The sequence below is a fragment of the Crocodylus siamensis genome, chromosome 2, assembly GCF_052110815.1.
Source record: "Crocodylus siamensis isolate JL-2025a chromosome 2, ASM5211081v1, whole genome shotgun sequence".
In the NCBI taxonomy this organism is placed as follows: domain Eukaryota; kingdom Metazoa; phylum Chordata; order Crocodylia; family Crocodylidae; genus Crocodylus; species Crocodylus siamensis.
Genome location: NC_143396.1, coordinates 185,572,219 through 185,598,151, shown reverse-complemented (window position 1 = coordinate 185,598,151; position 25,933 = coordinate 185,572,219). Strand labels below are relative to the sequence as shown.

Genomic DNA, 25,933 nt, shown 5'->3' with positions numbered 1-25,933 from the left:
ATCATTGTACAAGTATATCCAATAGGAGAAAAGTTCAGATCATTCAGTTTTATACACCTTCCCTCTCTCCTTCCAATGCCTCCTTAAGCCTTTTTCTCAAATATCACCTCACCACTTCCTACATCTTTCCTTATTTATATTATAAGCTTTTTGAAGCTATGATCACATCTCTTTCAGTGTGTATAAAGGACATTGTATTTATATGGCAAACCACCCATGTCATAGCAATTTTTATCCTTATCAAAGTGAGTGAACATCAATAATAAAAAAACCTAGCTAACTGCCCATCAGGAATGATTGTAGGGGCAGGCAGGGACAGAGCACCACCAGCGCCACCTCCAAGGAGCCGGGGGAGGTGAGGGGGAAACTTGCATGCGGCAGTTGCCGCCATCACCCACCACCCTGTGCTGCTGCCGCTCTGCATCTGGCCGCATGCCCCCCCCGCCACCTCCCCCTCTGCTCCACTGCTTCCCAGGAGCAGGAAGCAGAAGCTTGCACATGGCTAGACATGGAGCGGCAACAGCACAGGGCAGTGGGTGGTGGTGGCTGCTGCCGTGTGCAAGCTTCCCCCTGCCCGCTTGTGGGAGGTGGTGGCGGTATAGGGTGGTAGGTGGTGGCACTCCATCCCCACCTGCCCTGCTCATTGTTCTTGACAGGGATTCTTGATGCAGCACTGGCTGGAGCCATGGCCCCCAAGAGCATTATGAACACACAGACAGATAGACTAAGCCTTTTACATAGATAGATAGATAGTGTAAATACACAATTACTATACACACTTACCTTCTCTTCCCCATTTTTTTTGCTTGACCAAAAGATGTAAAAATCTTGATTCAGCAATCCAGTCCTATTCACCAAAGCACTTCAGCACATTTTAACTTTAAGCACATTCTCAAAGTTATACACATACTCAGAATTAAGCATGCACTCAAATCTACTGATTAGCTGGGATAGATTTAAGTATGTGCATAAATGCTCTGCTGAACTGGGTAACAAAAATTTCTGCTTTCCCATATACTCCAGAAACTGATAAATTCAGATCATTGAAACTTCAGAAGAACTAAGCAGTATCTATTTCATAGATTTCATAGACATTAGGGCTGGAAGGGACCTCGGGAGATCATCGAGTCCAGCCCCCCACCCAAAGGGCAGGAAGTCAGCTGGGGTCATAGGATCCCAGCAAGATAAGCATCCAATTTGCTCTTGAAGGTATTCAATGTAGGAGCTTGAACCACCTCCGATGGCAGGCTGTTCCAGACCTTGGGGGCTCGGACAGTAAAGAAATTCTTCCTTATGTCCAGCTTGAAACGGGGTCTTGTAGTAGTTTATGACCGTTCGACCACGTCATCCCTTGGGGTGCTCTGGTGAACAAATGTTCCCCCAGATCCTGGTGGTCACCCCTGATAAACTTATAGATGTCCATCAGATCACTCCTGAGCCTGCGCTTTTCCATGCTAGAGAGCCCCATGGTTCTCAGCCTGTCGTCGTAAGGACTGTTTTCCTGACCTCTGATCATGCGTGTGGCTCTCCTCTGGACTCTCTCAAGCTTCTCCACATCCCTTTTGAATTGTGGAGCCCAAAACTGGATGCAGTACAAGGGGAGAATGATGTCCTGGGATTTGCTTGAAAAGCATCTATGGATGCAAGTCAGCGTTTTGGTCACTTTACTAGCTGCAGCATCACGTTGCAGGCTCATGTTCATCTTCTGGTCAATGATGACCCCCAAGTCTCTTTTTTCCGTAGTGCTAGCCAGTGTAGCACTGCCGAGCCTATAAGGATGCTGTCTTTTGGTGTGGATGCTTTGCCCCAAAGTTTAGTGTCATCACATGATGAGTGACTGCCATCAATTACTACCCTCTGGGTCTGACCACGGAGCCAATTTCCCAGCCAGCAGATCACGGTGGACCCAAGGCCACCATTGGCCAGTTTCGCCAAGAGGTGATTATGGGATACCAGATCGAAGGCTTTTTTGAAGTCAAGATATACGACATCAATCTCTTCTCCCTTGTCCAGGTGATAGGTCACCTGGTCATACAAGGAAATGAGATTGGTCAAGCAAGACCTACCCGCAACAAACCCGTGCTGGCTATCCCTCAGGATGCTGGCGTCGGCCAGTCCATTAAGGATGGCCTTGTTATTTCATAGATTTCATAGACATTAGGGCTGGAAGGGACCTCGGGAGATCGAGTCCAGCCCCCTGCCCAAAGGGCAGGAAGTCAGCTGGGGTCATAGGATCCCAACAAGATAAGCATCATTTACTCTTGAAGGTGTTCAATGTTGGTGCTTGAACCACCTCCAATGGCAGACTGTTCCAGACCTTGGGGGCTCGGACAGTAAAGAAATTCTTCCTTATGTCCAGCCTGAAACGGTCTTGCAGGAGTTTGTGACCGTTCGACCTTGTCATCCCTTGGGGTGTTCTGGTGAACAGACGTTCCCCCAGATCCTGGTGTTCACCCCTGATAAACTTATAGGTGGCCATCAGATCACCCCTGAGCCTGCGCTTTTCCAGGCTAAAGAGTCCCGTGGCTCTCAGCCTGTCATCGTAAGATCTGTTTTCCTGACCTCTGATCATGCGTGTGGCTCTCCTCTGGACTCTCTCAAGCTTCTCCACATCCTTTTTGAATTGTGGAGCCCAAAACTGGACGCAGTACTCCAGCTGCGGCCTCACCAAGGCCGAGTACAAGGGGAGAATGACATCCCAGGATTTGCTTGAGAAGCATCTATGGATGCAAGCCAGCATTTTGGTCGCTTTACTAGCTGCAGCATCACATTGCAGGCTCATGTTCATCTTGTGATGACCCCCAAGTCTCTTTCTTCTGTAGTGCTAACCAATGTAGCACTGCCGAGCCTATAAGGGTGCTGCAGGTTTTTCCTCCCAAGGTGGAGAACCTTGCATTTTTCGGTGTTAAACACCATCAGGTTCTCATCCGCCCATTTGCTGAGCTTGTCCAGGTCAGCCTGGATCACCCGCCTATCTTCTGGCGTGGATGCTTTGCCCCAAAGTTTGGTGTCATCGGCGAACTTGGCCAGTCCACTCCTGACTCCAATGTCCACATCGTTAATGAAGATGTTGAACAGTATGGGTCCCAGGACAGAGCCTTTAGGGAACCCACTGGTCACAGGGCACCATGTTAATAAACTTTTCTAAGATCTTTCCCGGGATAGAAGTCAGGCTGATGGGCCTATAGTTAGCTGGATCCACTTTCCTCCCTTTCTTGAAGATAGGCACCATATTGGCCTTCTTCCAGTCTTCGGGCACTACACCAGAGCGCCAGGAGTTTTCAAAGATCCGTGTCAGGGGCTGGGCTATGATGCTCGCCAGCTCCTTGAGTAACCTGGGGTGTAGATTGTCAGGGCTGGCTGACTTGAAGGTATCCAGCCACTCAAGGTGCTCCTTTACAAGGTCAGCATTAATGGAGGGCAGGGGATCTTCCTCACCCAGACATCCCTGTCCCCTAGCAGGCATGGGCATCCCATGGGACTGTTGAAAAACTGATGCAAAGTACCCACTTAATAGGTTGGCTTTTTCCTGGGTGTCAGTTGTCCCATCTGGTTCAGCAGGGGTCCAGTGTTGCCCTTGCTTTTCCTCTGGTTCCCCACATAACTGGAAAAGGACTTTTTATTGTCCTTGATGCTCAGAGCTAGTTGGAGTTCAGTTGCAGCCTTGGCTTTCCTGGTTTGCTCCCTGCAGGACCGGACCCATGCAGAATATTCCTCCTTGGAAGTGAATCCCATCCTCCATCCTTTGTAGGCCTTTCTTTTTAGCTTCAGGAAGTCTGCTAGGTCCCTGGAGAGCCAAGCGGGGCTGCTGTGCTCTCTTGCTGCCTTTCTCCCGAGATGGAATAGAATTAGCTTGTGTATTGAAGATCGCTCCCTTGAGGAGCAACCACTCTTCTTGAACTCCCCTTCCCCTGGGGTCATGGTCCCTTAGAGCCTCACTGACAAGCCTCCTGAACTTGTCAAAGCCGGCTTTCCTGAATCAAGGACTTCCGTGTTGCTGACTGACTTGCCAGCTTTATGGTGGATGCAAGCATTTACCTTTAAAAAAAAGTATAACATTTAAGAAATCTGAAATTTGGTAATTTGTGTGTCAATAGTTAACTAAGTCACCCTTTAACAGGATTTTTTTTTAATTATGAAAGTTGTACCATAATTAAAATGCTCTCTTTATTCTCATTCGTCCTTTCTTCTCAATTATAAGCTAAAAATGCATCTTTTTTCTTTATACCACCAAGAAATACCTACATCGTCTTCTATCATTTTAGATATGAGAATGTGTGGTGTTGCTTTAAATCTTGAAGAAGCAGCCAGGTAGGAACATGCTGGGAAAGGCAGAAACAGACAGAAAAAATAGCTTTAGATAATATGTTTTTGGGGACTGGGAACATTTTTCTCTTGTGTCTGTGTTGCTGAACTCTTTACAAAATAGAATCCTGATCCATAACTGTCTCTCCCAGGCACTGCTGTAATACAAATAATAAATTATAATAGTAAAGATAACCATTTCCATAATTTTAATAACATTCTTTGTTCAGTGATATGAGACAGTGAATAATGCCCATAAATCTCCAGGTTAAATGTGGTGACAAATTCTCTTCATTAGGTGCAATGAGTTGATACTAGCAAGTTATGCTCCACATTTTTGGCTTGGCTCTGTCAACATCATTTGGAAGATACCATATTTTCTCACATACGGCACACACCTTTTTTTCTAAAAAACATCAGGTGGAATTTGGGAAGTACATTTTAAATGAAGAAAGACCATAATAGCTTAAACTGCAGGAGCCTGGGGGGTGAGAAAGGGGAAGAGAAAGTAACATTGTGCATGGCGGGGCGGGCGATAGAGGGAGGGGTGGACAGCGACCCAGTAAGCATGCTGGACTCCCTAGCTGCTGACTATGGACACATTCCCCCCACCCCCCCCAACAGATGCTATGCTGCAGAAGTTGCTACTGACTCAGCAAAAGCCTCTCTCTTAGCATTCAGGGATCAGCTCTAGTGAGCAGATTCATGGGGGTGCAGTGGTGCACCCTCTTTGATTTCTGCTCCAAACAAACTTTAAGACTAACTGCCTGGGAGAGGCAACAGTACTTTTATTCAGGGAGTGCTCATTATCATCTCCCTGATTCCTATTAATCTTTCTTCACTCCACAGGTGTTAATGCCCCTCTATCCTTTTTAATGGTCTTGATGAAGCCCGACTGTAGAAGGACTGAAAACACCAGTCCTAAAGAAAGGCTAGAGAAAGAAAACAAATGTTCTCAGACCGCTTCTAAAAAGGATAGCAGGGGATATGTGAGGACTTGAGCACTGTTTGTTTGAAGCTGAACTGCACTAGGGGAACATTGTCGACTGAGAAGCTCAACCCACACCCTGCAGAGCAGGGTCCTTCAGCCCACTGGGCTCCCCACAGTTGTGAAAATTGGCACTGGGGGAGTGGTGGAAGCATTAATTTCTGCTCCCCTGCTACTAAATTTCCAGACCTATGGGGAGCCCTGAAGGCTGGATAGCATGGCCCTGTGTGCTATATCAGGTACGTGGGGCTGGGGGAATGTGGGGCCCAATCCAAGTGCACAGGGCCAGGCCAGGGTGGTATAGGGCCCAATCTTGGTGCAGGGAGCCAGGGTAGCACAGGCCTGATCCAGGTAGGGCCAGCTCCTCAAGGGCTCTGGCCTGCAGACAGGTCCCATACCACTCGTCCAGACTGTGGGGCCAAAAAGGTTCCTCTAGACCAGGGATAAGCAACCCTCAGCATGCATGCCAATTAGTGGCATGCGGAGACATTTTCTTTGGCATGCCAGGAGTTTTGAGGAAATTGTTTAAAAAACAAACAACACCCTCCCCTTCTTCTTTTAAGCTGCTGCTCTGGGCTCTCTGGAGCAGCCACAGGTCCCAGGGACATGGCAGGCACCGCAGTGAAGCAGGGAGAACACAGGCAGGGACACAGTCTGCGTTCTGCTGCCTCATCCCCTGTCCCAGGACTGCACCGCCCAGCCCGGCCCAGGGCCCTGGAGGGGAGCCGCAGGTGGGTGAGGGTGGGGCTTGGGTAGGTGTTGCAAAGGGCCTCTGTGCTGGAGGCTCCCACCCGGCTCAGCCCCATGTGCTGTCTACAGCGGCTGTTTCCAGGAGGCTCCTGCGGCCAGGTCCCACAGCTGGGCCTTTGCACTGGGGGTGGCACCGCCCAACTCATGCTGTGCCTAGTGCACAGCCAAGCCCAGAGCCAGGAGCCCCCTGAGCCCAGTGTCTTGACCCAGCCAGGCAGCATCTTTTTGTGGGCAAGGTGGCTGTGACCCATCCCTGAGGACCTTGTGGGCCAGGCCCCACCTAAGGTGCCACTGGGCTCCTCTACCTGCCTGTTGTGGCCCGAGTCTGTTGAGCCCTCGGGAAGCCACTCTCCTCCAGCTGCTGCTTTCCCAAGGGCTCCAGGATGGCCTGCCTGCAGCAGCTCCCTCTACGCCTGCTTCTCCCTGCACCACCTGGACCCAACCCTGGCACTTGATGCCCTGGTGCTGCCCCTGCCTGGGTAGGATGGGGCATCTGTCTGCCCAAATCCCAGCTGGGTCCTTCCTCCCAGCCTTGGGCCTAGGCTCCCCTCTGCTCTGGGACCATCAAGGGGCGGTCTGAGCACCCCAGCCCCAGTGGCTGTTGCTGGGGTGTCACTGCCACCTTCCACTGGACACAGCCCTGCACCACTGGGCCCAAGCCACAGCTGGTAGCAATGGGAGATGTGGGCAGCAAGGGACACACCTTCTCTTTCCTTTTTTTCCTCTTTCTTTGTCTCTCTTTCTCTCCTCTCTCCTTTTTCTCTCTTCCCTCTTTTGTCTGCTCTTTTCTCTCTCCTTATGTCCTTTTCCTTCTCCCCTCCTTTCTTTCTTTACTGCTTTCTCTCCCTTCCCTTTTTCTCTTTCTTTTTCTTTTTCCTGTCTCTCCTCTTTTTCTGTTCTCTCTCTCTTTCATCACAACATGTTTAACAAAACAAGAATACACAAGAACAAAGGTAGTATATGAAGTTTTATTTAGTACCTCCAGGTTTGGAATGTTTAAAAAACTTGGTATTTACTGTAAAAAGTGACATTTATGATTAACTATATTAATATGCAGCGTGTCCTGCCATGTGGCCCCTAGCCTGGTTTTGGTTTTTTTGGCATGCTGGCACTCTAGCACCTTACAAGGTAGGCACCGAGAATTTTTTGGTGCACTGGCCAAAAATGTTGCCTACCCCTGTTCTAGACATATGCTATTTCTGTCTGCTTTATAGTGGAGTTTAAGACATACTTATTATAGCTCCACTGAAGTTACTCTTTGTGGTTCACATCTCCCTAGTAAGAGGCATCTCCCTCCTAATACTTAATCAGTCACAGTTCTACTAGTTCATGCAGCATAAACTCATACTATCAACAATCACTGAGGGACTGAGTGGATAAGAAGAAATACTTCTTTATATTTCAGTTCCAACCTGTAAGTACTGATGAAAGTGCTTATTGTCTGGTAGCTGCTAGGTGGCATATGGAAAATTTGGCAGTCTCAGTTCTGTTCTGAGCAAACAATTGTGCATAAAAACCACAAAAAAAAAACCAACAGAAAACCAAACCAACAAAAAACCAAAACCCAAAAAACAAACCCCAAGCAAGTAGCTACTAACTGGCCCTTGACATGTCAGTAATAGCAGAAAAGCCATGTCTGTAACTGCAGGAAGGATGGACTCTTCTCACCTACTAGTGGTCTCTACTTCAGGACTGAAGCACACTGGTGACTTACTTGGCTGCTGCTCTATTCCATAAATAGGAGTATGAAAAGAAAAAATATTTTAGCAGCTGTAGTAGTTTGGAGAATTTATCATAATATGAGCATATTTAGCATCCCTCCTTAGTTTAACTGCCAATGAACAGGCCTTTCTTAATCTTTCCTGACTGCATGATATAACAGTAACCACTTCGGTTACAATATTGCAACACTTCTCACTACTCAAGCCTCAAAGGTACCTGCCTGTTGCAACCCAGGTCAGGGTGTTTTGGATATTTAATTTTGCTTTTCATTGGCTAAAAAACAAAACAAAAACACTCCCCCCCCACCTCGAGTACCTCTGAAACCGTGTGGAGATCAAAATTGGATATGGAACAAAAACTAGACAGGCTGAAAACTGTTGTAAATAAGAAAGTTTACAGCCATAGTGGAGGCAGCCAATGAAGGAAGAATCAATGTTAATAAGCGTAATATTGTTTTGTAGCCAGCAAGAGAAGATAAACAGTATAGAAATTAAGATGTGAGAACATAAACTGTTTTGATCAGTGCACTGAAGAAGGTCATTTTTAATCTTGTTCATTCAATGTGCAAAACCATTTTTTGTCTTGAATCCAAGCATGTTCTGGGCTTGTCTATATACTCAGAATTTGGCTGAAATCAGAGTCCATTGAGCTAGCATAGATGCATCTCCTTGGATTGCTAGTGTAGAAGAGACCCAGGTATTTATTACCAGGTGCTCTAAACCTGCTCCTAAAGGACTTGGTTGTCCAACTGGGGAAAACATCATCTGCAAGGCCCCATATTGCAACCATTAGCAAGTGAGAGAGACTGGTTTCCACAGAGGTTCTGTCATTATAATGAGTTGAACACAAGCCCAAACTGTCCTTGTAATCAGGTTAAAAAGTCCCAGTTGTGCTATAACTTTCCACTGTGCCCTAACTAGGTCAGGGGACAAACATGTTCTAAGCAGGTCACTTGAGTCAGTACAGCCAAAGTACAGAAAGAGCCTTACATATTCTCTTTTCTGCCTGAGAAGAGAGAACACAAGCTGTTCCACAGAATATATATGCCATGATACTGTTTCAGTGCCACATAGCAATGGTACCCTTCTGCTGGTGACCCCCGTGACATCCACAGATTCCAGTTACAATGGGCTGCTGGTTGACAGCCCTCATTTGCTGTGCAACACTGTTGCTTCAGCAGATAAAAGCACAGGGTTACAAATTAATAGGCTCCTCTAGACCACAGATTTAGAAGGACTGGAACATATAAAAGATACTTAAAATTCCGCCATTTTTTAACAGTCCATATCAGATGTACTATTTAAATTTTAAAACTATAGGTCATGTTTAATCATTATAGTACACATAAGAATACAAGTTTAATGCATGTTTCAATATTGGATTCATAACAGATTACAAGTTATAGTGCAATTGAATTTTCTGATAATGAAAAAAAAAGAACCATATTTAAATTAAAAAACACTTTGAATATCATGTTGCTGGTGATATTTTCCTTGACAGGTCTAGACAGCTCTGAACTGTTAGTTAATTTGGGGTTTTGTTTTAAGTTTTATGGTATAGGAAAGTTTCATTATATAAAGTTTATTCTTCTACTCTTCCTTCACATAAATAAAGATGAGGCTACCAGATACTTTAAAGCATGGTTGCTCAGCTTGGGCCAGCTGGCCAGATCTGGCCCATAGAGCCATGTAATCCAGCCTGTGGTGTTCCCCTGGGTCCAAAAATTTGGCAGCTAGGGAGTGGCAGCAATTAGTTGCTGCTCTCCTGCTGCCAAGTTTCCAGGCCTGGGGGGAACACTGCAGCCTGAATAGCATGCTCCATATACTAGAACAGGAGTGCAGGGCAGTGTTGGGGCCTGTTCCTGGCACATGAGACTGAGCAAAGGAAGCTTGTTGCCGGATTGGGGCGTGCTGGCCCAGGTGAGGGTGAGGGTGAGGCTGAGGGTGGCATGAACCAGACTGGAGTGTGCAGGGCCGGCTATGGGGGGGGGGGGGGGGTAGCAGTGGCTGGTGGGGCCCAATCCTGGCACATGGAGCCATGCAGTAGCAGTGCAGGGCCCAATCCAACCCATAGACTGGCCTTGCACCACTCATCTGGCCCATGGGGCCAAAAGATTAAGCACTACTGTTTTAAAGAAATATTGACTCTCAGTCCCTATTTTCCTTGGGTATCCAATCCCCCTGACCACTTTTGAATATCATGCCCGATTTAAATAGGTTACTGTGTACAAACCCACTGTCTTGTTCTTTTTATATCACTTTGCTAAAAAACTCACATTTAACTTAGTTGTGTTGCAGAAACACAGCAACATAAAAATAATTCAGTCAGTCTGATAAAAATTTTGCACTAATCTGCGCCCTACAATAAAGAACAAGTTCACTCCTATAGAAATTCCAGTTGAAAAAGACCATTCAAAGAATCTTGTTTCATTCCAGAAGTAGGTATAGTAATTATATTTACTTTCCTAATTTTAATGTGTCTACACAGAGTTATCCTGAGTAACACCAAGTACAAAAACTTATTGTAAAACAGGCATCCACAAAAGCAGTTAATCAGTAGCAGTTGTTGCACTTTAAATTCTTACCCTATTTTAATCCAAACCCCCACAATTCCACCCCCAAAACAAAAAAACAAAACCTTACAAAAACAAACAAAACAGACAGAAAACCAGAAAAATGGACAATTCCATTAGTTAAATGAGATCCTCTTATTTGTGTAGCAGGAGATGATAAATAATAGAGAAACATCCAGGATTTTTCATAGCATCATAGAGAAGTGGGCTGGAAGGGACCTCCAGAGGTCATCTAGTCCCACCCCCCTGCCTGAGGCAGGATCTTCCCCATCCAAACCATCCTATACAAATCCATTGTCCAATCTATTAGATGAACTACACAGTCAACCCTGACACAACACAAGACATAACACACAGACCTGCCACATGTTACGCAGGGTGTAACAGGGACTCAGGCAGGAGCCCTGTTACTTAGGATAGCTCTGGAAGGAGTGACCCCTGGATGCACCCTGCCAGGTGGAAAGGATTTCACACCTGGGGGAAGATTGGGTGATTATCCCATGAAAACCAGAGATAAAACTGGCAGCAGGACAGTTGCTGACTGCCTTTGGGCACAAGGTGATGAGCACAGGGGTAACTGAGGCCCAGACAGACAGACAGACAGACAGACAGACAGACAGACAGACAGACAGACAGACAGACAGACAGACAGACAGACAGACAGACAGACAGACAGACAGACAGACAGACAGACAAGAGATGTCTGACCTGTGACTTAGAAGGATACTGAAAGCACCTGACTTCTTGGAGATGCAACAGGTCAGACGCAGGGGGACATGGCTGCTGGGGATTGTGCCACTTGGTGAGTGCAGTGAGGTGCTAGGAATTGGCTCAGCAGGGAGCCAAGTAAGAAATGGCATCTCTTGGATGAAGTATGGGGAAATAGTCCCAGACAGGCCCTTACCTTGCCAGGACTACAATCACGTAGGGGATAGCCAGAAGGATTGTAGGGGAGCAGCAGGGAGCCACTCCTGGCATAAGCTGCAATTGATGAATGAAAAATGTGGGGACTGTGTTCCACTAATAAGGCAATTAGTAGCTTAGATTCTTTTAAACAATGTGTCTTAAAAGAATCATCCTGGAGTTTTTCCTCTCCTTCAATGCAGATTACCTTGACCAATGAAGTAATTGGCAAGGTTATTCTTCCTGTATCTGTTACTTTGTAAAATAAATCTACAAATTGAGTGGGCAACATCTAGGTGATATTTATTGATCAGAAACATTAAAGACTCACAGATCTCCTCTCTTTTCTTATTACATCCAAGTCATGGCAGGCAAGTACAGAAAGGAGACAAAGTTATTAACCAACACACTCACACAGGGGAACCATGGCAGCCAATGTCCTGCTTCTACAAATAGTTACTAACACATTCAAGACCTCCCAGGTAGAGGGCCATGCTCCCTGCTACAGAGGAAGTCAAAACTCCCAACAGCCCATACTAATCTGAACATGGGGTAAAATTCCTTTCTTTATTTTGTTCCTTTTTAAAGCAATAAGGGGAAAACCAAGCATCTTATTTCTCCATGACTCCACACATGCACTTCTGTTTGATTCTTTTTCTTGCACAAGAATAAGCAGCAAGCCCAGAAGAGACACTAGTTTGTTTGGTTTTTTTAACCCATCAGATTTAAAGGTTGCCTAATTTTCAGGATGCTGATACTCTGAGGGGGGAAAAAAATGGGCAGAGGGAGGTGGTTATACACTGCCTCACTTCAGGCTACATGGCTAATCAGAAAAATGAGGGTTAAAGGGACCTCAGGAGGTCATCTAGTCTAACTCCCTGCTCAAAACAGGACCATTCCCAACTAAGTCAGCCCAGCCAAAGTTTCATCTAGTCATGTCTTAAAAACCTCCAAGGATGGAGCTTCCACCACTTCTTTGGGTACCTTTTCTAGTGCTTTACTACCCTCCTAGGCATAGAATCATAGAGAATTAGGGTTGGAAGCAACCTTGGGAGATCATCTAGTCCAGTGTTTCGCAACCTGTAGGTTGCAACCCAAAGGTGGGTTGCAAGGATGTCAAAGGGTCATGAACAAACTTAAAAAAAAATGGATCAACAAACTTTAAAAATGTTTGAAGAAAATGTGGGAAACTGACTCTCTCTTTGCAGGCTGGCAGAGTTCCAGCCTAAAGTGGGCTGTTTCAGATCCCACCCCAGCCCCATACACTCATCTTGTGCCCCACACACTGGGGGTCTGGTGCAGTGGGACTGGAGTAAGGGGCACTGGGTCAGGACTGGCCATCGATGTTTACAGATGGATCCTGGTACAAAAAAAGGTTGAGGACCACTAACCTCCTGATCAAAGCAGGACTATATTATCCCAACCAAGGCTTTGTCTACCTGGGTCTTAATGGACCTCCAAGGATGGAGATTTCATAGCCTTCCTGAGTAACCTGTTCAAGTAACTTTCTTGCTAGGAGCACAGTAAGGCTTCCCCAATATCTAACTAAACTTCCCTAGCTGCATCTCAAGACCATTGCTCCTTGGTTTGTGATCTTTGTTTGCCATACTGAAAACGCTACTCAGAGGTGTTGGTTGTAGCCATGTTGGTTTAAGGACATGGACGGACAAAATGCTTTGGGTAGATGTGATTTTCTTTTATTAGACCAACTTATATAGTTGGAAAAATCCTTCTTTGCCAGCTTTCAGGTGCAAACAGCCATCATCAAGTGTCTGTACCCAAAAGCTTTAGGTGATGCTTCCTCTGCTGGAGTGAGTGCAAATCCCCTTCCTCAGAGGCCTCTCTAGACAATTTATGTCCCACTTCTGCATCTCTGAGCCAGTGTCGAGAAGAAGCCGCCTTGCCCTGCCTCCTGCCCTCAGGGAAATCCCATGTGCCTAAAGTAAACAAACAAAAAATAAATCAGACGCCCACAAAAATCGATTCCCTCCAGAAGCACGTGAAAAGCCAGTAGCGGCCTGAAGCGGCTTCTGCAGCGAGAGGAAAGCACAGCCAGAGCTTCCTCCCGCCAGCCCTGGGGACTGCATCTTCTCTGGGAAGTCCCAGTGCGTGTTTTGAGGGAGACCCCCGCGGATGCAGAGACAGCCAAGAGCGGATACAACAAACCAAAGAGCAACACAAGCACCAGAGCCAAGAGAAGAGAGGCAAAACGAGGCCCCGCCCCCCGACAGCGGCCACCGCGGAGCAGCGCCCACCAGCAGGCTCAGCCGTAGCCTCGCCTCCGAGCGCGCCTCGCAAGCCCCACCCCTTTCGCTAGCGCCACGTACCTTTTCTGCGCAACCAAGCTCGGCCCCGCCGCGCAGCCTATCACCAGTTGCCCCTTTTCCGCGCCCAATCGGAGCCCTCCGCGAGGGCCAGGCTCCGCCAATCCGCGCGCCCCGAGGGGCGGGCCCAATCGCTATGGCAATGGGAGCTGGGGAAGCGGGGGGGCTCGGCGGAGAGCGGCTCGTGGGGCAGCGGGAGGAGGGGTCGGTGCGAGTGCGAGTGCAGGTGTGTGTGGGGTTGCCTCTGGCTGCTGAGCCCCCGCGGCACGCACGCGCCTGTCGCTCCCTCTCCCCGGCAGGCAGGGCAGAGCGGCTCGGGACCGGAGGGCAAGGTAACCCCCTGGGGCACCGGGGGCAGGGGGGCTCCCTACTTGTTGCTGCGGCCGGGGCGCAGCTCATGTGGCTTTCGGGCAGCTCCGTCGCGTTCTAGAACCCCGCATTCTAGAACCCCACGTTCTAGAACACCGCGGGGCGTTCCACGCGGCGTGGCACCTGCCCTGGCCGGCCCGGACAGTGCTTCTCGCTAGCGGGGGGCGGAGCGCCCTCTCCGGGCTGCGGACCGGGCTCCTTGCTGCTGCCGCCCCACTGGAGTTAGTGCCCAGCTGGGAGTCTTAGATCATCAGGGCCGGGGGGTACCTCGGGAGGGCACCTAGTCCAGTCCCATGCTCAAAGCGGGGCTGACCCCAACGACATCACCCCAGGCAAGGGTTTGTCCAGCCAGACCTTAAAAACCTCCAGGGATGGAGTGCCCCCCACCCCCGCCTTAGTGTATGCCGTCTGACCCTTTGACATCACTTCCGTGCCAGTTTTTGCCTTTCTTTTCTCCCAAGAAATGAGTTGGTGGTGCCTGCCCATCTCTGCATAAGCAGTTAGCCCTAAATAGGGGGGCTGGGTGGCAGCTACCTCACTGCAGCACGGTGCTGAGGGACCGTTTATTGTGCAAGGGCCATGAGGGCTGTTTTGGCCAATTCTTCCGGCCTCTAAGAGGACCTTGTGAAAGACCAGATGGCAGGGTAATCCAGGGCTGTCAAACTCACCTGGCCTCATGGGCCAGCGTGGCTTGGGGTTGGGCTATGGGTTGGATCAGCTGTGGACCCCATGTTCCCAGCCCACATGCCTGATTCAGCCCAAGCCGCACCTGCTCAGACCAGTTGAGGATGCTGGTTTCAGCGGGTGCTGTGGGCATTGCTGCCAGGGACCTAGCCAGAGCAGGCACTATATGTCCTAGGCACTGTGCATGGTGGGAATCTGGTGCACTGAAAGAGGCAGTGGCAGGGGCTAGATTAAGGGGCATCATGCCCATAGAATCATAGAGAAGTAGGGCTGGAGGGACCTGTCTGAAGCAGGATCAGCCCTAGCCAAACCATCCTGTGCAAATCCATCATTTAGACTCTACATCTGTTAGACACCCCTGGTTTAATACACTGGGCCAAACCGCTCCAGTTGACAGTAGCACTGCTGGACTGTTAAGACAGAACACTGGAGTGTATTGCTATGGCAAGCGAGGCAAGAGAAGTATTTCACAAGGGGAAAAAAAAAGGAGTCATCCTTGTTGGAGAATAAATGCCCATTTTTCCAGCCAGCACCAGAAACATGGCTGTGCGGGGTTACAAGCAGTTTGGATTTGAGACGTGTTTCATTCAGTATGCATGTGCAGGTAGAACTGCCTCTACCCATGACAAAAATGTTTGCTATGGAAAAATAACGTCCAGCATTTTTAAGTTATGTTATCACAGTAGTAACAAGGCTGACACTGAACAAGGAAGGTTTACTCCCTTTTTCTCTTAATCACCCTGACAGGCCTGCATCAAGCTCAGAGTCTAAATGGGGCAGGTGAGCATGGAAAAAACTCTTCCCTGTGATGTGGCAGAGCATCTGATGAGTCACCCCCTAATGCTTACTTAAGGCCAATTTCTGGGTCATCCTCTTCTGTTCCTTACACAGCATCTCCCACAGACAGCAGTGGGTATTTTAACTCTATTTTCACCCCTTCATATTGGCTGTAACATAGGGAACTTGCAAGACTTCATGCAAGCAGCATACCTCTTAAACCAGTGGTGCTCACCCTTATGGCCCCACAGGGCCAAATGAATGGTGTGGGGCTGGGCTGCAGGACAGTAGTGTGCAGGGCCATGGCTGGTAGGCCTGTCCGTAGATTTGTGTAGAGCCCTGCAGACCAGATGACAAGTCACCAGGGGCTGGATCTGGCCGATGGGCCAGGGGTTGAGCACCCCTGCTGTAAGCAATAGAAGTGCACTATATTGACCATGTAGGGTCTCTGCACTCAAAGGCAAGGGCTACATTTGCCCCTTTATATGTAAATCTGATATTAAGACCAAAGAGAGAGATTACTAACTGTTTTTAAAATACAGGACTTGAATGTGCAGATTTATGTTTAAACAATGTGACATCAATTAACAAGATCAAGGAAATGCAACATTAAGGATTGCAGCCTCCCTTTGGTCTGCTCCTGACTTCCATTGCCATTAAAAGTTATGCATGACATTTGTGTGTCTGATTTATTTTCTGTTGAGGGAGGGTCTGATTAAAGAGCAGCTTTAACCTCAGGCACTAAAAAAAAAATCAGATATAAATTTGTTCGTTGCATCTTGATGCTGTAACTCACAGTGTTAGCTCATTTTTATGCAACTTCAAAAGCCAAAGAAAAGATAAGACCTGGGCCTTTAGTAATTTAAGATAGTATCTCCTTAAGGAAATACTTCAGTGAATTGTCCGCATAATACCAGCAAGTGTTAATGCAGAACATTAGCTAATATGAAGGAGGGAACAAGTTTATTTTAAAGATGATATTAGTTTCCTGTGGACATTCTAGGTCAAATGTTGCCTTAAATTACATACATACAACTCCACTATGGCTATTGGGATGGTAGTGCAGAAATAGTGAGGCCTGTTGCATCACACTTCTTTTACTTAATCACAGAAGTGAAAGTATTGACCCCGCGATATACTGACTAAATAGATATACATTATCATAAAGAATGAAAACCGTTCATTGTTAATTTAAAGGCTCTTATCTCAGTTGCTTTACACTGAAGTTGGGTACAACAAAGGTGTTTGTATAGCAATGTCTGGCAGTTCTGTCCTTTTTCTTGTTTGCTCAGCAGTCAAAAAAATTACAGACGCTCCTGCAATACACACATTATAAGGAAGCCTATTGTGTCTGGAGCAAAAGTCAAAGACACCGCATGTCATCTAGTGCCAAGTCCTGCTTGAATGGAAGTCAGTGGCAGAATTCACAGCAACTTCAATGCACAATATAATCATTTGGAGAATGAAATACAGTTGATATACAATACAGAATGTAGTTGATAATTGTTTTAATGTGATAAAAAAATCATCAACTCCAAATGTTTTCCTGCACAAAATAGTATTTGAGTAAATATAAGCCTACATAAACATGAACCTATTTATGACCGACAGTTCTCATCTTTTGTGGTGAGATTTTTAAGGGCCAGGGGTCAGATTTTAAGGGCACATAGATACTTAAAGACTCAGACAGGCTGCTAAGGAGATTTTTAAAAAAACTGAAGAACCTAAATCTCACTGGAACCATGTGAGTTAGGCAGGTAGTCACTTTTGAAAAAACTCATTGGATAACTATGTGCATCTTTAAGCATCTACATACCTGTAATAATCTGGCTCCAAACCCTACTCGTACAGGTAATCCTGCTGGGCCATGTTCTGTGGCCATAACTGACCCAGATGTCTTACTGAGGTCCTGATGAGCTCAAAGTTGAATTTGTGGTGTTTAAGTACGTTATTAAGGAACAGGTGGTATATATTATGTGCGGTTACCGATTGGAACCGCAAGCAATTTTGGGTTGGCTCTGAAGAGTATGTATTATTAGGTTGTTATGTTTGAGTAATGCTAGGCATTTCAAATTAAGTTGTTTTAGATGTCAGTGTTGATTGCCCTGCTCATGTTCACAGATAGGGAATGGACTTGTGCAGTCTTAACTACACAGGTGTTCTATGTAGAGAATATATATAGTACTCAGAACCTTTCTTTGTACCAGTACAAATCCTTACCAGTTCTCCAGAAGTGTTCAAAACAATACTGATTTTGGAGCCAGTTGGTGTTTTGTTCAAATAAGATGCACAAATCTGGCCAACTGAATTCAGTAAGACTACTTGCATATGTATTTGGCTCCAAATCTAAAGGCAAAGCTAATGATGCTGTAGGACGAAACAGTTTTTCTGATCTAGCTTTATTAGGAGGAAGTAACAGTAATTTGTATAAACTGTCTTGTGTAAGACAAAACATTACGTGATACTTCATGAGGTTGCCTATTTCTCAATTAATGAGACAGCCTCATGGGTGTTAGAGTTTATTGTTCAAAGAAATGGTGATAGAAAGCTAGTTGGAGAAAGTCTACCGCACAACATATTGGTATTAGGGATTTTTTTTTGTTAAGTAGTGAAACATTAACATTGTTATTCAGGTACCAAGAAAAAAACAAGCAGGGTGCACCAGTAAAGATTTTTTGGCAGATACCAACGGCCGATTATTAAACTGGCCATATTGGCCGTTACTGATCTGGTTGCTGAAGTGCAGTCCGGCAGCTTGGAGAGCAGAGTCCAGCCAGTAAGTCTTGTGGGGGTGGGGGCAGGGGAAGAAAGAGGCATGGGGGAGGACAGATTGAAACCCCCATGGTGAGGGAAGGAGTGGGGCAGGGGCAGGTACTGCCCAGGTGGGGCAGGTGTGGGGAATGGGAGTGGCTCCCTGCACTGTGCACACCCTGAGGGGGAACAGGTACACTTTGGATTTGTGTGGAGGGTGAGGGCAGGCTGCCTGCTGTGGTCTCTTCCCAGCAAGTGGGGCTGTGCTCAGGCTGGGTGGTGTGGGGCAGGCAGCAGCTGCACTGGGAGGGGGATTATAGGATGGGTTACAGCCACCCAAGAATTTGCCTTAGCTGCCTTGTAGCTCCCCCTCCCAGCACCGCTGCTGCCCACCCCATCCCTGCCCTGGGCACAGCTTAGTCTCCATGCCAGGAAGAGGCCAGTGCAGCCCCCGGCCCCAGCCTGCAGCATTCCCCTCATGCCTTCCCTGGGGGTGTGTGCAGGAGCCACCTTCCTTGTCACCTCCATGGACAATCCACCCCCCTTCCCTCTTCCACAGGCATAGCTCACTAAGCTGCCAGGCTGCACTCCTGGCATGTTGCAGCTGCCTGAATACATGTGGCATTTATCTGTGATGTTATCAGCCACATCGACCAAAAAAAGCTGATTGCCAATGATGTCAGTTTTCCTGTTAATTGGTGCCAATACAATATGGACCGATATATCAGTGCACCTCTAGGTGGTGATAATGCATACAAGGCATCAGAGTAACATTTCTTGAGACTTAGTATGAATATGAATTGCATACAACTTCACAAAATACTTCAGTAAAGGGAGTTATGGATGTGTCCTGTCCCAAAGAGCTTACCACTTATATGTGCACACAGATGTACATAGATACCCCCTTACCCTTCCATTGCTGCTGTCTAACTTTACTAAAGGCAAATAGAAGATGACAAGGAGCTGCATGAAATAGTGGGTTTTAAGAAGATATGAGGGAGGAAAGAAAGCTTTCTATTGCGTTCTATTTCAGGCATGATAGTTTTTATAGGCACTTCATTTTATATGTAGTTCATAGGCTTTGTACTTCTCCAAAGTACAAAAATAAAATAGCCATAGGATGTTTATGAATATAACCAAGAATGATAGCATCCGTAAACCTCTGAGTTGTACTTCTTGCCTGTGTAAATGCTTCTGTCAGGTTTAGCAGTTGTGCATCAATTATGCTAAAGCGAGACAGTGCCATTTTCAGGTCATAAACCTGGATTTATGTGCACATTTACAGTGATTGTATAATGTGAAGTTAGAGCTGGGATGCCCCGATTGTATGTTGCTTCTCCAAAAAGGTTTGTTGTACTGCTACAAGTAGCCCTTGCTTTCAGGATTAAAGCCATGTTTTCCCCCCCATTGGCTAATAGTTCATTAAGAAAATGAAGTGGTCAGGTTTAATGCTTCCAATATTTGGTATTAATAAACATTATGATGTACATTATGATGTACTAGTGCTGAGTTTACCTTGCTATCTTAGTGTCACCAGAACATTCTTTGGAGCCCCTGAGGATATGGTTAGTAATGATCATAGCTCTTTACACTTCCAAATATCTAGTCCTGCTTCACTGAAGTCAGAAGGAATTTGTCATTAACTTCAGTGGGAGCAGGATCAAAGTTGTTGGTGCACAGAATCTTCTTAGCTTCTAGGTTTGGGTTTTGTTTTTTTTTTCCCTGTTCACATAAGCACCGTAGTGGTTTCTTCCTTGGCTGAGCATCTCATTGTAGTTCTTTCTTTTCTTATCCTCTCCTGATGACTAACTGCCCAGTAGAGTGTCTTTGTTTTTACGGAAAGCTAGGAGTGTTAGCTTTCATCGTGAACTTTAATATTTGTAATTTTTATGTTACTACTTTTGTAAATAGTTTTTTTTTTTTTTTTGTGCGTGTACTTAAAAGCAGAAATCTCTATAGTGCTAGAAGGGTAAACAGATAATGCTTCATTAGTTTGGAAAGATAAAAGCTTTTGAGTTGACATCAAATGCTGATGATTCTTTCTGTAATAAAGTTATTTTATATGCCATTGTTGGCATAGTATTCTGTATATTTCCTTTTTTCCCCTTGTTTTCACATTTGTTCCTTGCTTACAAACTTCAGGCCATGTTCAGTGGTTAGCTTAATAAATAGTGCACAAATAGAACATTTTTTACCTCAATGCAACTGTTTTAATTGATTCTCTTGAAAAATGCTGAAAGCATTTGCTTACAAAACAAAGCATATTTTCTTAGCAATTAGTGATTGTGACAGGGGGCTATCTTGAAGCCTGTCCCATTGTCAGCCCACCCACCTGTTTAGGGCAGTCTGCCCACCTGACTCACCTGCCACAATTTTGTTGGAATTAAAGAGTTGTTCCTAGCTGGGAGGCTGCCCATTTAATGCCCTGACGCCAAGGGCATGATACATGGCTCCAAACCACCCCTACATCATGTCCCGTGCTTCGCAGATAGCATCACATACAGGTGACATTTCTCTTGGCCCATTACTGGGCTGAACTCAATCCTGCGCCAAGCCTCTTGTATACTACCCTTAGTAGGGTCACATTCACTCTGCCCCTTTCTTGGGCCTCAGTCACACTGCCCTACTTTGTATAGCCCTTCAGGACCACCCCAGCTCCCTACTCTGTGCACTCCTTCAGGCTTCATTTTTTGCACTCATGGTCCTGATCCCTTGCATACTTTCAGGCTACCCAATTCAGGCCCTACACTATGACAGGGTGTCAGGCCTACTGCCCCACACACTGGGTTGATTCCAGCCTCAGGCATCTCAAACTCAGTCTGCTGCCCACTTAGGCCTCAGGTGTCTGTCAACATGCCTGGATCCCAAGCCTGTCCCCTCTATGAGGTAACTACCAGGTCATGGGGGTTGAGGCTATATGGCACCCCATCCTTGCCTTTCACTGGGGAAGCATAGGTGTGGCATTTCCTGGAGACTGCCCCACCATACCATCCAACCCCAGCAGGGTGCAGTTTTCAGGTCTTACCCAGGACTAGGAACCTCTTCCATCCCATAGTTCCTACCCTGACTTCCAGATGTTCTAGGAGCAGCAGATCCCTGGCTAGGGAATGTTATTTCAGCAGCATCCCTGCAGCAACTGCCCATTGGGTTCTCAAGGCCTGGTCTTATACTTAGGCTTCCCAGCCCTCCACCAATTGGGCAGCCTCCTGGGTGCCATGTGACTACCTGATTGGGTCTGCTCCCACCTGCGGGCTGGTCTGCAGCCTGCTAAGGCCCTTAAAGTGGCAGGGCCCAAAGGTGTGCTGCCACAGTGATTAACCCTTGACACATAATTGTTCTGCTAATGCTTTTCATGAATGAAAGTCTTATCTGGTTCTTTGGCCATGTTTGATTATACCCTTGCTACTTAAATAAAGAACAAGGGTGCAAACTAGAGGCTTTTCTCTCAATGTAAGATAATTTACAAATGGTTTATGCAAATCTGTTTAATTAAGTGAGAATTGCTCTACTTTTGATAATTATCTTTCTGGTCTCTCTCTCTTGTGGTTAGCACATATACAAAGATGATCAAGAGGCTCTGATGGATCCACAAAGGGGCTTGGGTCTCTTAATATTCAGTGATGTGGCATATAACTAACTGTTACGTTCCTAGTCACCATAGAGGAATAAGAAACCCAAGTTAAGGACATGGATATATGAAACAGTGCAAACAATTTAAATGTGGTTTAAACCTGAAGTAGAAAGACATGAAAACTGGTTTAAAGCCATCTGCAGTTGTTCAGAAGTGTACTGGGGCAATCAAGTGCTATTTTGAACAGGTTCAAAGTTATGTGTGGACACCAAGCATTCTGCAACATAGGTCTGGTGGGTCAGTCCTCCAGGGATCCCATGCTAGAACTCCTCCCCCTGCCCTTCCAGCCCTCTCCCCATTTTCTCCCCCACCGTTGCAACTGGCTGCACTGGCATGCAGCTCAGACTTTACTTACCTCCCCTTTTCTCTTTCTTTTGTTACTTATTAATGAATAAGCTCCTTTGCACTGTTTGTTCAGTAAAAGCTGTCTTCCTAACTAGCAGCTGTCTCCTCTCTCTACTCAACTGCATCCCTTTATAATGCCTCTTTAATCCTTCAGAACCAAAAAGTGTGGATCCACGCACCCTCTCCCCCCAGATCCTTCTCATCTGCAAGTCAGGGAGCATACTCTAGACTTTTCCTAGTGCAGGTTGTTGCTATTTATTGAATTCATGTTTAGGAGAGAAGGGAAAGCAGACAAGTGAAGATGCCTCCAGCCACAGGTCACTCATCCCGTGGTATCCCCACAGCATGGATGCAAGCACTCTTCTCTCAGTTGCCTGTTGTGAGGTATGCTGGGCTGGGTGCTTACTCCCATGGCATTTTACGCAACCGTGACAGTTCCTAATCAGTGACACTTTGGAACAGTTCAGCTGCTAGTTGTGTTTGCACCCTTAGATTCATAGTTGTTAGGGGCTGAAAGGGACCTCACGATATCATCAGGTCCAGCCCCCGTGCACTTGGGCAGGAAAGACTGCTGAGGTCAGGTAACCCTAGCAAAGTGTGCATCAAGTCGTTTTTGACTCCTTCATTCTGTGGGCTATCACAATCCCCAGGTCTCTTTTAGTTATGGTGCTGGCAAGTATAGCACTGCCAAGCCTATAAATGTGTTGCGGATTATTTCTCCCCAGATGAAGCACCTTACATTTCTCCATGTTAAACATCATCAGGTTTTGATCTGCCCACCTTGCAAACCTGTATCTCCAGCCTGTCCTTCAGCTTGTACAACAGGGGTGGGCAAAATATGGCCTGTGGGCCAGATGTGGTGTGCCAGGCCATTCTATCTGGCCTGCAGGGCCCCTAAAAACTTTAGAAAATTAATATTTATCTGCCCTTGGCTGCCTGTCATGCAGCCCTCGATAGCTTGCCAAAACTCAGTAAGTGGCCCTCTGCCTGAAATAATTGTCTGCACTTTTGTACAGTATCTGAGGAGAGCTGGGCATGTAGGAAAGAAAGTCATGAAAGTTGGCATGCTGAGGAGACAGACACCTAAGGCAGCCAACATGTAGACTTGGCAGAATTCAATTTTTACCTTTTTATAATTTTGATGGATAATATCTATGTTTATTTTTAAGCATTTATTTTGAGTTTTTATTGATTTAAATTTTCAGGATCGCATGAAATTAGGAGTGACAATTTATTAATTTATTAGTGACAAATGTAACTACAGTAGGACTGCCACCAGCTGAATGGCAGAGCTGCCATCAGGCCCAGCTCTGCTCACTTATAGCTCCCTCGTTCGCTTTGTCACTTCCTCTTCCTTTGTTTCCAGTCCCTTGGGGTTTTCGGGAGTTTGTCCAAACTATAGTCAGCACAGTTCTGTAGGACTGCTCCCCCTGTTGTCTCACGCACTATCAGCCATCATCTTTTTCTTACGTCCCCTTTCTATACATTTCAGTTATTAACGATGGAAATATTTTTTCATTGATTTGAACGTGAGGTGAAATTGGTGTTTATCAGTGTTTACCAATTAAAAATGGCATCCTGCCAAGGCTATCAGTAGGAAATGCTGAGAGCAGAGGTGAGTGCTTAATATAGCAAAATATTCAGGGGACAAGAACTGGACCCTAGGTCCTGTCTCCCAGGTGAGTGTGTAACCAGGAGTTTGGAGTCGTGCTCACGTGTTCTCTCTCTCCCTATATCAGTGGTTCTCAATCAGGGTGTTGTAGTTAGGTGTGCAGACATGATTCACCAGATAAACCTAGAGTTTTCACATGGGAATTCACAGTGTCCAAAACATTCTGACCTGTTGGGGTCTTTCTGAGTTCTTTGCAACAAAGAATTGTTCTTACTACTTTTCTGTATTCGAGCAAAAGAGTAAAAACTAAGAACTAGCATTTTCTGAGGCATGCCACAAGTCTATTGAGAGGTTCCTGGAGTCTAAAAAGGTTGAGAACCACTGTCCTAGATCAAGGAATATTTAATTACTGAGGTAAAATACAACTGGCGGGGGGGGGGGGGGTGCGCACATGCGTACCCATCCTCCCAGTAGTGTAAAGTTTGGAAGATTTGATTTATGTCTACTGAATAATGAAAGCTCACTCCTTTTTGTGTTTTAGTCATAGGACTAAGATGATAGGGAGAGTTGCATTCATATTTTTTCTGGGCTTGAGTAAGGTGGAATAGAAGTAAACTTAAGTGCCTAAAAGGTGACAGGGTTTCGTCCTTTGTCTGTAGCACCCATCACAGCAACGAGGAGCAGAAATCTGACTTCCAAAATCGATTATATGATTTCTTTTTAAAAGGATCATCAGTCAGAAGGGCCATGAAGGCCCATGTTGATGTCTTTTGACAGAAAAGTATTTAAATAAAAGGTACATCTTTTCTTTTTATTTAATAGCTTAATGTCAGCTCTTGGTACCAACCTATTTTGTTCTTGCTGTATGTTACACAGTAGAATGGTTTTAGTGATTCATGGTAGTGATTTTTCCCAATCTGAGCACTGATTCATATCTTAGTCACCAGCTCTTATGCATGCCATGTTGATAAACATAAGCTTGGGCTATGACATGTCTATGCCAGATGACTGTTTTCACTTTGTTAGTTGTTCTGCAAAGCATGTTTCTAACTTTTAAAGCACAATTCAGGTGCCTCAAAATACTTAAAAGCAATTGAGTGCCTCAAAATTTCCCTGGAAACCAGCTATTAAAATGTAGAATTTTGCAAAGTGAGGACATTCCTGTAGGTTTCTGTTGATCCATGGCAGGCCTCTGACAAGTTGTAACTCTTCGTGGTACCCACGTGTTTTTAGGCTTTGGCTAGACTATTAACACAAGTATTGCAATGAGGGCAAATCACTTAAAAAATGTAAAGTGCCTGATCCATGAATCCCTGATCCTCTTCTTTTGATGGGAAACTACCAGAACATCTGGTTTTCAGAAGGCAGATGAGAGGGAAAGGGAGGGAGGGGGGAATCGGATCAAATGTTATCTGATAGCTATTTAAATTGCAGAAGGTGGAATTTTTGAGAGACCCTAACTTGCTTAACTACACAAGACCCACTAGACTAAATAGCCAGACTAAAAATGACCCATTGAGCATCCTATTTAAAATGCCTTTAGAATCTGAAAAGGGTTCTCAAGTCCACGGGTATATATCTACAAACTCTTTTTATCAGGCATGATTTGCACTAACAATATGTGCATCCACAGAATGAACTGGCGGTATAAATCTGAAAGGTTGTGTTGCACGAGCAACTACTTAAAGGTACACGCATTCATAAATGAATATGAATTTCAGTTGTTGATGCAAAAATGCATGTGAAAATCTTGTGGGTATCATGCCGAAGTGTATGTGCATTAGAGGTAGCCCTTCTTGAAAAACTGGATTAAATTATTTACTCTTATACTGTTTTTCCCATATAGGCTGTGTTGACAGTAAACAATTGTAAGATTCATCAAGGTCCTATTACACTGTAAGGTATTTTAGCAAAAATTGCCAACAAAGGAAGCAAATAGAACCCAGATTTCCATTTGTTGCTGTAAATGTCTGGATAATGCCTGTCAAGCCTCATTTCTCTTTGTTTCAGTGCCCTGTAGATTAGGCTAGTAATTGTACCAAACTCACCTTTAGTGTATGTGTATAGATGTGCATCTAGCATTTTAGGTGCTTAAAAGGCTGTACAAAGCAGGTGTGAAAAGGTCCCCATGTAGCAAACTATAGGCCATATTCTGATTTGAGATACAGCAATGTAAATCCAAATTCCACTAACTTTGATT

At 45.8% G+C, this 25,933-nt stretch overlaps 1 protein-coding gene across 3 annotated transcripts in view; it reads left to right on the top strand.

Annotated features, from left to right (window-relative positions):
• Nucleotides 1-13,744: 13,744 nt before the first annotated feature.
• The window catches only part of NUCB2 (nucleobindin 2), a 55,289-nt gene continuing 43,100 nt past the window's right edge, over nt 13,745-25,933 (top strand). The window contains exons 1-2 of one of the 3 annotated variants that reach the window (XM_090032578.1): nt 13,745-13,896; nt 15,365-15,397. In XM_090032578.1, coding sequence (XP_089888704.1) covers nt 15,389-15,397 — 9 coding nt within the window. In that variant the 5' untranslated portion in view covers nt 13,745-13,896; nt 15,365-15,388. Of the gene's footprint in view, nt 13,897-15,364; nt 15,398-24,392; nt 24,530-25,933 lie in introns of those variants that run through there. The other 2 variants (XM_090032579.1, XM_090032580.1) reach the window with 2 other exon arrangements.